This window comes from Lithobates pipiens, unplaced genomic scaffold (assembly GCF_037356315.1).
Source record: "Lithobates pipiens isolate NorthernLeopardFrog02 unplaced genomic scaffold, aLitPip1_a1.2 Scaffold_13, whole genome shotgun sequence".
NCBI lineage: Eukaryota > Metazoa > Chordata > Amphibia > Anura > Ranidae > Lithobates > Lithobates pipiens.
The window spans coordinates 319,145,505-319,159,716 of record NW_027507718.1 but is presented as its reverse complement, the minus strand read 5'-3'; the positions used below and the strand labels follow the sequence as shown (position 1 = coordinate 319,159,716).

The following is a 14,212-nucleotide window of genomic DNA, read 5'->3' as shown; positions in this document are numbered from 1 at the left end:
GGATATATTTTGAATAGAAGAGGTTAGATACTATTTTCCATGGCCACATCGCCTAAGAGTTGAGGATGCCATTGCTAAAGAGTAAATTTGTATATTAAAGTTATCTTGCTTGGACCCCTTGCTGAGGAAACCTTAATCTATGCCCCCACCCACATTTGACAGCTAACAGCTGACATTGTACAAGGCTGCTAGTTGTCAGACTGGGCTGTAACAAACCTGCCCCCTACTAATGATTAGGAACCCAAATTTAGTCTGGTTTAGCCACAAAATAAGCCTTCATGGCAGTGTATTTTTGTGAGATACAATTGCAGTATTAAAAAAAAAAAAAATATATATATATATATATATATATTTTTTTTTTTTTTTTCTTTTTATATAAATATACAGTGTGTGTGTATATATATATATATATATATATATATATATATATATATATATATATATCAGTTTATTTGCAGAAGTACTTAAAACTGCTGTGGCTGCTGCTTCATTATTTTTTATGTACTGTAAGCAAATGAGCACTTACTTTTCCTGCTTGTAGGTTCTCTACATATAGTTTCATTTCATCCCCACCTCTGGCTTTTGCTCCACTGTCTGCCTCAACCTTGTTCAACATTGAAGCTTAACTCAAAATTAACAGTTCAATTAATTTATAAAGCAAATGTGTGACTGAAGGGGCATCACAGTAGCTTAATGGTTAGCACCTCTTCTTTGCAACACTGGAGTACTCACTTTGAATCATTGCTAGTACAATAACTACATGGAGCTTGCATGCTCTCTATATGCTTGTGTGGGCTCCTCCAAGCCACCTTTGGATTCCTGGTACTCTCCAAAGAGATGATGATAGGCTAACTGCCTCCTGTCTAAATTGATCCTAGTGTGTATGTATGTGGGATAAGGACATTTGACTGTAAGATCCTTGAGGGCAGGCACTCACGTGTGCTGCCAGCTGCATGGGCTTTTCCTTTCACTTCCCTCCCCTCCCCTGCCATTGTGGGCCAGACAGAGGAGTGGGCAGTGTGTGTGTCTGTACTCGCTCCCCCTTCTCTCCTCAGCACTGCCATGTTTACAGAGTGGATGTGTGAGCTGTAGCAGCCTCCTCTCACCCCAAGCATCTCTGCTGCCTTTACACCGTGTGAATGAAGTGGGCTCTGTGTTAATCCCCTGCTTGCTCCCCCCTCCCTCCTCACAGCTGTGGTGGACAAATCAGCAGTAGTGGAAAGCCTGTGAGGAAGAGATTGGATCTTACAACAACCTCTAAGGATCATGGGGTATGTTATCCTTAAAGGGGACTTTACAATACAGGTAAATGAAGGCTAATGTCTGCTGAACTACAGGCCCACAATTTCCAGCGTCAAGGGGAGGAGAGATACAGAGTTTTCCCAGGCAAATTTACACAGCTCAGGGCAGACATGGGGGTAATGGGATGGGGGCAAACAGAACAATGCAGACCTGTGGCTGGGTCTGTGCACGGCATCAGAGAAGACAGGGCCTGTGCAGAGATGGGTGCCTTTACTGTGTTTATGGGAGCTTGAGGACTGAGCTGCAGAGAAGTCTTTCACTGAACTGGGACCAGAGCTGGAGAGACCAAGAGATACTGATACTCTTTAGTACCTGAATTTAAGGACTGAGACTTCTGGTATAACTGATTATCAAGTGTATGGGGACTAATCTATTGCATACTGGGAATGGAAAGGGGAACTACTTACGCTTAACTCCTTTATGCCTCCACTTCATGCTATAGAGACCAATCCCTACCCAATAGCTCATTAACCTGTGGATAGACATAAAGAGACAGCTTCATGTGCACTACCTTACAGAAGGACCCCAACAACAGCCAGATAACTTTGACAACCAAGCACCAGGTACTTTAGACACCACTAGGGGTACCCTTTTTTTAGGGACACGTATACCTACCCACTAAAGGGCTGCATGCATAAAGTGCACCCGGGGACATCTTTTGAGTATTATAGTGAAGTTTCTTTATGTAATGTATGCATTCACAGTTGATGCTATTTTTAACTGATACTGTATGGACGAGTGTAATGGAACTTAGCATCATTGCAGCATACGTGAGACTAATGTGCCCATCAGTTAATCTCAGGTCTTTTGTTGAGTGAATTTACAGTATGCAAACCAGTGGCCCTTTAAAAATGCCTCTAATAAATACAGAAGTAGATAAATAAGAATTTTCACCAGCTTGAGAATTATACAAACTTATGAGTTATTGCTGGTGTAAATCTAAATACCCAGACTGCATTTGTGTCCGTAGACATGAGATGATTGTTGCCTATCCTGTGAACATGAAGTCCTTGTGTATGGGCATTCTATAACCTGTACACACACTTCCAGGCCACCCAAGCTTGGAAAATCATTGGTCATCTGGTATTTTAAAAAAGATTGCTATTATCCTCTAGAGATTAGATCAGCACCATTAATAATCGTACATATAATTGTACATACATTTATAAACCTGAATGCTTGTTTACCAGAAGTACGTATATTTATTGCATCAGTCATCCTTATAAATTTTTTAGCTGAAAGTTTCAATCTCTATCTTATTTCCATTCACACATTTACATGATATAATCAACTATTTCCATTATGTTCTTTTATCCCTGTCATAATAATCCCAGGGAGCTTTAGGTACGATCAAAAGAGTCCCGCTGGACCATCCCACAGCTCTTCTAACAGATGGGATTCTCTGGTGTAATGCATAAGCAGAAGAAAAACACACCACACACTGACCTTGAGAAGTATATAGTTATATTTATTAAGAATAAATTGTAATGCTTCTCACAGGCATAACAGATCAAACATCATACAAAAATAATCAGCAACACTGATGGGGTGGAGAGTGTTCACCTCACCAAATACTCTGTTGACAGGAGGTGGGGCCCTCACCAAACCAAATATTCTGATGACAGGAGGTGGGGTCCCAGAAACACATCAGTCATTTATGTAGTCGCTATTAGTCTTTATGCTTCCTGTTCATGTGGTGTGGTGGACACTCGCTTGCTCCTAAGTGTTGGTGAGTATTTTTGTATGGCATTTTGAACTGCTATGCTTGTGTATATCATCACATTATATTCTTAATTAAAAGCACTCTCCATTTTTATTCTTTTATCTCTGTTCATATTTTGATTAATTCATTATCTAAAGCAGGGACCACATTCAGCTCACTGAGAGAGTTTACCTTAATTTAAAGGAACTCTGATGCGATAAGGGACTTCTGATGTGAAGGGGGGACTCTGGTGTGAAGGGGGCGGGCGGGGGGGTAGTGGGGCTCTGATGTGAAACAATGCTTTGATATGAATGGGGGACTCTGATGCGAAAGGGGGACTCTGAAGGAAAGGAGGATCCTGATGTAAAGTTGTTTATTGGAGCATCCTTTTCATTTATTTACATTTTAATCATTCATTTATAAAACACATTTTTTTCAGGCCCCGAATATTTTTAAAACAAACAATGTGACCCCGATACTGAAAAGATTGTTGACGTCTGGTTTAAAGGAATGATTACATTTTTATTGTTACAATGTGAGTTTTTTTAGCTCATTCTGTACCTTTCTAATATCGAATAGGTAACCATGGACAAATAAATATAAACTGTGCTGACAATCATTGTAGCTAAGACTGATCATACATTTCATTTTTTTTTCCAACCAGCAAGTTGAATGAATGGATGAGCCTGATGTTTGAGTCAAATGTAAGTTTACCTCGAACATCGAGTGTTCGCCTGTTTGCCACATAGTGAACATTTATGGAGCGTTTGTGGCAAATTCGAGTGCCGCTGAAAGCCCCATAATGCACTGTAAGATCGCAGTGCATTGATGTCTGATGAATGGTCAAAGCATGCACCTGACCTGCATGCTTTGGCCAATCACAGGGCGCTCTGCTGTGAGAGCCTTAATTGGCAGTCCACACCCCATATTATATAGGGCTGCCTACACGGTGACCGTATATAGTGTTTTGATTGAAAGAACGTTAGCAAGAGGCAGGTTAGTTAGTGGGGTGCAGGCAGTTTAGTGTATATATATATATATATATATATATATATATATATATATATATATATATATATTTATTTATACACTATCCAGATGGCGTAGTATATATATATATATATATATATATATATATATATATATATATATATATATATATATATATATATATATATATATCCTATTGACTATGTGTTGGGCATCCTCAAACGCAAGGGGGAGGAGCGCACGGTCTCTAAGGCCGCATACACACGGGCGGACTGTATGGCCTACTTAGTCCGTCGAAACACATTTCAGCGGACAGTCCGCTCGTGTGTGGGCTTCAGCGGACTTTTTCAGCGTGCAGTCTGGCGTACTAAGTATTTCGGAATTTCCGTAATTCTGTCCGTCATACTTTGGTTTCAGCGGACAATCCGCTCGTGAGTAGGCTAGTTCCACGGACTAAGAATGGCGCATGCTCAGAAAGGATTTACACGGCGGAAGGTTGCATTGCTGTGTATTGGACTTCCTATTTCTAGTCCCGTCGTACGTGCTGTACACGTCATCGCGCAAGCTTTCGTCGGACTGTTTGGCTATCCGTGTGTGGTAAAGTCCGTTCATTCGAAAGTATGACGGACTGTCCGTCGGATTGTATGACGGACTAAGTAGGCCATACAGTCCGCCCGTGTATACGCGGCCTAACAGCCGCCAGCTCCGTGATGTTGTCATTGAGGAGTGGGAGAGACTCCAGTGGCAACCTGTGAAGCTCTGGTAAACTCCATGCCCAAGAGGGTTAAAGCAGTGCTGGAAAATAATGGTGACCACACAATATATTGACACAAATTTGGATATTTTCACTTAGGGGTTTACTCACTTTTGTTGCCAGTGGTTTAGACAGTAGTGGCTGTGTGTTGAGTTATTTTGAGGGGTCAGCAAATTTACATAGTTATACAAGCTGTACACTCACTACTGTACTTTGTAGCAAAGTGTCATTTCATCAGTGTTGTCACATGAAAAGATAGAATAACATATTTACAAAAATGTGAGGGGCGTACTCACTTCTGTGAGATAGTGTGTGAGTGTGAGTATATATATATATATATCCTCGTGCCCACAACCCTTGCCCAGTGGTTGTGGGGGTCTGTGGGAGGGGGCTTATCAGAATCTGGAAGCCCCCTTTAACAAGCGGGCCCCCAGATCCCACCTCCCTAATGTGAATGGGTATGGGGACCCGAAAAATAGAAAATTAATGAAAATACTCTGCCTCCATGGGAGGCATGCTGTCTTTTTGCTGGGACAGCTGTTATATTGGCAAGGATGGGGCCACCTGGTGACGTAACCAAGTGACCCTGCCCCTTCTGACATCATTTTTTTTTTTTAATAAAAGAATTGTCTTTTGTGGTTTTTACTATTTGGCAGATTCTGATAAGCCCCCCACCCACAGACCTCCACAACCGCCGGGTAAGGGTTGTTGTGACGAAGCCCTTGTCCCCATCAACATGGGGTCAAGGTGCTTTGGGGGGACCCCAAAGCACCCTCCCCATGTTGAGGGCACGTGGCCTGGTATGCTCGCCCCCCTCATCCTGTCTTCGAGGCTGCATGCTCGGATAAGGTTCTGGTATGGATTTTGGGGGGGACCCCATGCCAATTTTTTTAAATTAATTTTGGCCTGGAATTTCCATTAAAATCCATACCAGACCCATGCAGATTTTTCCTTGATATTTATCTATATTGCCAGGAGCCAGCAATACATTACAGCCGCAAAATGACATTTTTTTCCCTTTAGAAATGTAATTTTGCTGTGGCACTGTAAAACACATCAGACAGATGCACCACTTTACAGGCAGACTAAGGGGACCCCCCTCCCCCAGGCTTGATATTTAACCACTTGCCACCCACCATATAGCAAAATGATGGCGGCAAAGTGGTTTTGTTATCCTGACCAGACATCTTATGATGTCTTTCAGGATAAGAAGCCGGGGGCGTGCATCATGGTGATCGTTGTTGCGGTGTGTTAGTCTGACACACAGCAACTCTGATCTAGGTAAAGAGTCTCTGATGGAGACTCTTTACCACGTGATCAGCCGTGTCCAATCACAGCTGATCACAATGTAAACAGGAAGAGCTATTGATCAGCTTTTCCTTACTCGTGTCTGTCAGACATAAGTAGAGGAGAGCCGATTGGCTGCTCCTCTGATGGGGGGTCTGTGCTGATTGATTATCAGTGCAGCCCCCCGAGGATACCCACCCTGTACCACCAGCAATGCCACCAGGACCACTAGGGATGCCCACCACTAGTCACCACCAGTTATGTCACCCATGGCCACCAGGGATGCCAATCAGTGCCCACAATTGATGCCAATCAGTCGCAAACAATAATGCCTGCCAATCAGTGATGCCCAGCCAGCAGTACCATCCATTAGTGTACATCAGGGCCATCTATCAGTGCTCATCCATGCTCATCTGTGCCACCTATCAGTGCCCATCCATGCAGCCTATTAGTGCCCATCAGTGCTGCCTTTCAGTGCCCATCAGTGTCACCTATGTGTACCCATCAGGACTGCAAATTAATCAGTTCCGCCTATCAGTGCCCCATCAGCAATGCATATTAGTGCCCATCATCAGTGGCCATTAGTGCCACCTCATCAGTGCCACCTCACTGGTGCCACCTCATCGATGCCCATCAGTGCTGCTTTATCAGTACCCATCAGTGCATCCCCATCAGTGCCCATCAGTGAAGGAGAAAACTTACTTATTTACAAAGTTTTGTAACAGAAACAAAAAAAGTTTTTTTTTTTCAAAATGTTTGGTCTTTTTTTTATTTGTAACAGAAACAACAAAAAACATATATTTTTTTCAAAATGTTTGGTCTTTTTTTTATTTGTTTAGCAGTAAATAAAAATCCCAGAGGTGATCAAATACCACCAAAAGAAATCTCTATCTGTGGGAATAAAATTATAAAAATTTAGTTTAAGTACAGTGTAGCATGACCACGCAATTGTCATTCAGAATGCGACAGCGCTGAAAGCTGAAAATTGATCTGAGCAGGAAGGTGTATAAGTGATGTGAAATACAAACAATTATTGCAAATTTCCTATAAAATAAAACTAAACCAAACATAACAGTGCGAACTTGTGAGTGAGAAAAAGTCCACATAGAGGTAAATGAAACACAAAATGTCCATCTATGTCCATCTGTGGACTTTTTCTCACTTATTTTTTGTTTGATTAATCTCACTCACAAGTTTGCACCGTTTATAGACGTATAAGTGCCCTGTATTGAAGTGGTTAAAGGAATATTTCATTTTTATTGTTTTAGTGTAAGGCCGCGTACACACGGGCGGACTGTTCGTCCAACTTTGTCCGCTGAACAGTGTTTCAGCGGACAGTCCGCTCGTGTGTGGGCTTCAGCGGACAGTTTCAGCGGACAGTCTGACGAACAAAGTTTTTCGGAATTTCCGTAAGACTGTCCGCTGAAACTTGGTTTGAGCGGACAGTCCGCTCGTGTGTAGGCTTGTTCGGCAAACTAAGTCTCGCGCATACTCAGAAAGAATTTACACGGCGAAGGTTGCATTGCAGTGTATCGGACGCCGAATTTCTCGTCCCGTCGTACGTGCCGTTCACGTCATCGCGCAAGTTTTCAGCGGACTGTTCGTTCGTCGTGTGTGGTCAAGTCCGTTCATGCTAATTTTGAACGGACTGTTTGTCAAACTGTTTGACGAACCTAGTTGGGCGGACAGTCCGCCCGTGTGTACGTGGCCTAAGTATTATTAAAATCACTGTTCCTGAAAAAACGGTTGTTTTAAAACCTTTTTTTTTGCATTGTTACATGTCTCCTAGTACCCGGGTCCCCATACACTTTCTATGGCAATAACTTGCATATAAGTCTTTAAAATTAGCACGTTTGATGTGCACAAACTTTTTGCCTGTTCTGATGTGAACCGAACTGGGGTTGTGCAGCCCATCCTCCTAGTTGAAAGAAAGAAAATGACTCAATTCCTTTATCCACACATTAAATGTAGATGGGGTAATCTCTCTTGCTGAGCTACTGTGTTCTGACAGTGGGGAGACTTCAGCAGCACTGATCAAGAGAACATTTTCCAACAGGTTGGTTGTACACATGTTGATTGATAGAACTGGGTGAATTTCAATCCAAGTAGCTGCCTTAATTGCAGAACTTGAACATGTAGATGCTTCCAGTACCAGTTGCTTGACACTTTTTGCCAGCCAAAAGCCATCCTTAGGATACTAACTGTAAATAAGTGTTTCATTAGCTGTATCGAATTTTCAATCAAAACATTAATCGTTTGACTCAAAATTTAAACAAGGTGCTAGTTAGTAACAGACCATCATCAAAACTGTGTGTTGAAAAATGCTTATTTATTTGTTTTTCATTCAATTAGCATGTAAAGCTTATGAGCAGTTTGAAATTAGTGATCTTGTTGTTGAGAAAAAAAAAAAAAAAGAGAGAAAGAAAGCCAAGAAAATTAAAAATAATTCATTTCCTAAGGCCTTCAGAAAATGCAGCACAAATAGCAATGCTAATATGCTAAATGAGGTTAACACATAGCAGATGGTTGGCTGCTTTGGTTTGCAGGACTTTGTACATTTTGTGCTCTTTGAAATTATTTTCTACACAAAATAAACATGCATTTTTATAAAAAATGTAACATAATGCAACATTTTAATTTATAATATTTTCCTTTTCTGTCCACGCAATTTGCTACCATACTTATGCCTAACTGTAATTATTACTCCAGGTTTTGTAGCTTTTAGTACAATATATGCCTTTTTTTCCCCTTGTGGAAAAAGCATTTATCATTATGCTAATGTTGTAATCTAATGTCTAGGGCTTAAAGCCTAATAAATTTCCGAAACCTTCTCTTAGCATCAATCTTTGATTTTTCTATTTCGTTTGTAGTCATTTGCAGTGAGACCATTGATTTGACCTTCCTTGTTATTGGGATAAAGCATGCTGGGGATGGGGAATGTCACAGAGAGATGTCATGTAAAATAAAAATGCATTATGTATATTGTGTTATGACAGGTAAAAGCTTTAGCAGATGATGAATACTGATGTAATAAATCCTCAGAGAAGCTCCTCCCTTCAATATCCTCCACTTACCATTATTATTTTTATTTTTTATAGGCCGAGTCATTAGGCTGCTGCAGATTCTACTGGAAGTTGTGCCAGCAGAAAAGAACGTTTCCTGAAAAGACACAAATTTGTGTTGAAACATGCTTTTGACTTGACAAATAACACACACAGTCCATCTATTGCTGTAGTTTATACATGCTGCATACATTAGTTTATTGTTATGTACAGTAGATTTGATATTTTATTTATTCTATATCACTTTCTGTTACATTATTGAAAACAGACCAAAATGCCTACAGTTAAGTCTTGTACACACTAATGCTGCGTACACGCGATCGGAATTTCGGCCAGTAAAAGACTGATGAGAGCTTTTCATCGGAAAATGCGAGGCGCAAAAACTCACACATCAGATTCAACTAGGAGATGGAAGCTACTGGCTATTGAACTTCCTTTTTCTAGTCCCGTCATACGTGTTGTACGTAACCGCGTTCTTGACGGTTAGAATTTGGTGTGACCGCGTGTATGCAAGACATCTGAATTCCATTGGGAAAACCATCAGAGCTTTTTCCAACCAAAATTCCGATCCTGTGTACGCAGCAAAACATTTTTTTTTCTGGTCTCCCCCGCTGAGCTATTATGTTCTGACAGGGACTGCCCAATAAACCCCCCCCCCCCCCCCCTGGACACATTGGTCAGCACTCTCAGCCATAATTTTTAGAGTGTTAGCTCTGCTCCCTAAAACATGTCATTATACTGTCCAACTAAAGACTGCAATCTTTTCCCTGTGCCTGAAAATCATAAAAAATAATGGTGCTGCCAATTGCTCTTGCTCTGTGACTCCTGTCATAAAGTTAAAGTGCTTCTAAATCCTAAACATTTTCCCCTAATGCATTCCTTCATTACAAATGTTTTATGTTAGTTGAAAATGTTTAGGTATAAGTATCACCCCTCACTCCCCCTCCCCCCCCCGCCTCTAATGAGCAGGGCCCTCTGATTCCTCTTGTACAAAATTGTTCTGTAACTGTAATTTCTGCCTTCATTTTGTTAAGCGCTGCGCAAACTGTTGGTGCTATATAAATCCTGTATAAAAATAATAATAATAAGTATAAACCTGTTTTTTTTTTTATGGAGTTTTCAATAACTTTAAAGTGGTTCTAAGGCTTGAGTTTTTTACTTAATATATTCTCTGCGTTAACACCTTCCCACCTGGCCTATTGCACTATGATGGCTGAGAGGAAATACTGTTCATATGTCATCCTCCCAGAACACGCCACTCGTGGGGGCCTCTGTCACAGGCTGTGTGTCACAACCGATAACTGATCACAGTACCGGCTTGCTGCCAGTACTATGTGATCACTGTGACTAACCACAGCAGATCACTTGACAATTGTAAACAATGGATGGCTTCCTTTCATGCCATCCATTGTATACATTTGTGTTGCTAACTGTGATTGGTCAGTGATCACATGTTATAGACAGGACCAATCACAGCTCTTCTGTACAATATGAATAGCTTTAGCCAATCACCACTAATTACAACAAAAGACACTGAATGATCCAGCTTTATTCAATAAAAATGGTTGCTTATACCAATGAAATTCAATGGTATAAGCAATCATAATGTGAAAAAAAATCCTGGTCAGTTCCCCAGAGTAGTATAATGTTACTATGGTAACACTGTATTGCTCTGGTCACAGTGTAAAAAAAAAAAGAAAGAAAATAAAGAAAATAAAAACAAATATTATTTCTTTTTTTTTTTTTACATACTTTCATACTTTCACCAGTCAGTGTCCTTGATCACCACAACACCAGTTATATGATAAGGCTGTACTGCCCTGGTGACAGTATATAAAAAAAAAAAAAAGAAAGAAAAAAGGTTTTTAGAATTCTTAAATTTCCAAATAATTGTGATGAAAAAGTACAACTTCAAAAACTCATCATGCCTCTTACTAAATACCTTGGACTGTCTACTTTTAAAAAAAGGGGTAATTTGAGTATATATGTACTGTCTTGGCATTTTTGGGCCTCAAGAAATGAGATAGGCCTACAGTAGGATTGATCAAATTTAGAAGAAATATGATTTATTTGCAAAATTTTATAACAGAAACGAAAATAAATGTTTTTTTACAAAATATCAGCCTTTTTTCATTTATTTAGCAAAAAAAAACACCGAAAGAAAACAATATCTGTGTGAAAAAAAATTATACAAATGTCTCAATTGTCTTTCAAAGTGTGACAGCGCTGAAAGCTTAAAACTGGCCTCGGCAGGAAGGAGGTATAAGTGCTCAGTATTGAAGTGGTTAAGGTAAAAATACCTTTTTTTATTAGGATCTCCCCAGCTCCCCATATACTTACCTGAGCCCATTCTCGATACAGTGCTGTGTCGAGAGCTACAGCTCTCTCCACTCTCACCATTCTTCTCAGGGCAGAGAGACAGCAGCAAGAGCCATTGCCTCCTGTTGCTGTCAATCAAATCCTGTGACATGGGCGCAGGCCCCACAGCTCAGCTTCAAGCCTTCATGAGTGTGTCAGATGAAGCAGCTTCCTATGGGAGCACTCGCTGAAGAGGAGGAGACATGAGTGATCCCATAGGAGGATCAGGGCTGTTCTGTGCAAAACCATTACTCAGAACAGGAAAGTATAATATGATTATTATTTAAAAAAAAAAAATAATAATAATAATAAGCTTTAGAATCACTTTAACTGAAATCTTGGATGTGAAGGGTATGATAAAAAGGTGGGCAAAAGGAAACCGTATATAGCACAGTTAAAAAATTTTATATTTTGACCGTTTTTTGTTTTGTTTTTTGACTGGAATCTTTCTTTCTTTTTTTTCTTTTAAAGAAAGGGTACATTTGGTCTGTTTAAATATGTCCAAATAAAATGTTGTTATATATTAAATGTGTTTATCATTGAACATAAATGTATAAATGAGTGGCGGCTGGTGCTCCAAATTTTTTTGGGGGCGCAAACAAATTAAAAAATTCTAAAAAAAAAAACATCAATTGCAGCCTCACTGTGCCATCAACTACCGCCACTGTGCCATCAAATACCGCCACTGTGCCATCAAACGCAGCCACTATGCCTGTGCCCATCAAACGATACCACTGTGCTATCAAATGCAGCCACTGTGCCATCAAACGCAGCCACTGTGCCCATCAAATACCGCCACTGTGCCATCAAACGCAGCCACTGTGCCATCAAACACTGCCACCGTTCCATCCAATGTTGCCACTGTGCCATCAAATGCTCCCAATGCTGCCACTGTGCCATAAAATGCTCCCACTGTGCCATCCAATGCTGTCACTGTGCCATCAAATGCTTCCAATAATGGCACTGTGCCATCCAATGCTGCCACTGTCCCATCCAATGCTGCCATTGTGCCATCCAATGCCAATGTGATCCCCCTTCGCCCCTGCTGGGCACTTACCCTGTCTCGGCGGGGCAGCTGGTGATGGCGAGCGTTGTCTTCCATGTGTCTTCTCCCCTCCATGTGTCTTCTCCCGTCCTCCTCTCCTTCAGTCCTCTCCTATGATTGGATGCCTGATAGGCATCCAATCACAGCGCCTGACGTTTCAGCCAATCAGGCGACCCGTAACAGACCTGGCCATCTGATTGGCTGAGAGCCGGGTCAATGTTAGCAAAGCAAATTCCCTCGGCTTTGCTAACATTGAGCTGAGTGACAAGGAACGCACAGCGTTGCGCCCCCTTGTCACTGTTTTGGACGCCTATTAGAGCTTACAGCTCTAATCAGGTGATTCCAAAAAACACCCCCACTGCTGTAATTCAGGTGCCCGGTGACCGAAAAGAGGCCTGGGCACCTGAATAGGGGGTGTCAGCAGCAACCATAGATAGATTCATGCAATGCATGAATCTATCTATGATGATTAGAGAGTGAAAGGAGAGGGGGGGGCGGAGCTCCTGCGTCCTTTATAGACGCACCGCCACTGGTATAAATGCATACTACACTTATTATAGATTATGTCCCAAGATAATGCCAGACCCCCCCCCCCCAATACTCCTGGATAGCAACAGACCCCCTATACTCCTAGATAACATCAGACCCCGGCCCTATACTCCCAGATAACACCAGACCCCCCCCCCATACTCCTAGATAAAACCAGACCCCCTATACTCTTAGATAACACCAGACCACCCCCCATACTCCTAGATAACACTAGATCTCCCTATACTCCTAGATAACACCAGACCCCCTATACTCCTGGATAACACTAGACCCCTCCATACTCCTAGATAACACCAGACCCCCCCCCCTTACTCCTAGATACCACCAGGCCCCCTATACTCCTAGATAACACCAGACCACCCCATTCTCCTAGATAACACCAGACCCCCCCCCCTATACTCCTAGATAACACCATATCCCCCTATACTCCTAGATAACACCAGACACCTCCCCCTATACTCCTAGATAACACCAGACCCCCCCCCCCCTTTACACCTAGATAACTCTAGACCCCCACTCCTAGATAACACCAGACCCCCAAGCCCCTATACTCCTAGATAACACCAAACCCACCCTATGCTCCTAGACAACACCAGACCACCCCCTATACTCCTAGATAACACCAGACACCCCCCCATACTAAACTCCAAGATAACACCAGATCTCCCCCCCCCCACTTCTAAATAATACCAGACCCCCTATACCCCATATAACACCCGACCCACTCTATACTCCTAGATAACACCCCCCATACTCCTAGATAACACCAGACCCACCCTATACTCCTAGATAACACCAGACCCCCCCCCATACTTTTAGATAACACCAGACCCACCCTATACACCTAGACAACACCAGACCCCCACCCCCCATACTCCTAAATAATACCAGACCCCTTATACTCCTAGATAACGACAGACACCCCCCTCCCCATAGTTCTAAACTCCAAGTTAAGACCAGACCCCCCATACTCCTAAATAATAACAGCCCCCTATATACCCCAGACAACACCAGACCAGACTCCCCCCCCCCCCGTACTCCTAAATAATACCAGACCCCCATATACCTCAGACAACACCAGACCCCAGACCCCTCCCCCCTCCACATATCCTCTGTATTCCTAGGTATGCAAAAAAATGCTGGGACTGCCAGCTGACTTGTGG

The 14,212-nt window shown here is 41.9% G+C and overlaps 1 protein-coding gene across 1 annotated transcript in view; it reads left to right on the top strand.

The window, feature by feature from the left end:
* Window positions 1–11,214, top strand: part of SLC7A11 (solute carrier family 7 member 11) — a 430,028-nt gene extending 418,814 nt beyond the window's left edge. The window contains exon 12 of the mRNA XM_077476913.1: window positions 9,134–11,214. Coding sequence (XP_077333039.1) covers window positions 9,134–9,198 — 65 coding nt within the window. The 3' untranslated portion in view covers window positions 9,199–11,214. The remainder of the gene's footprint in view (window positions 1–9,133) is intronic.
* The last annotated feature ends 2,998 nt before the right edge of the window (window positions 11,215–14,212 follow it).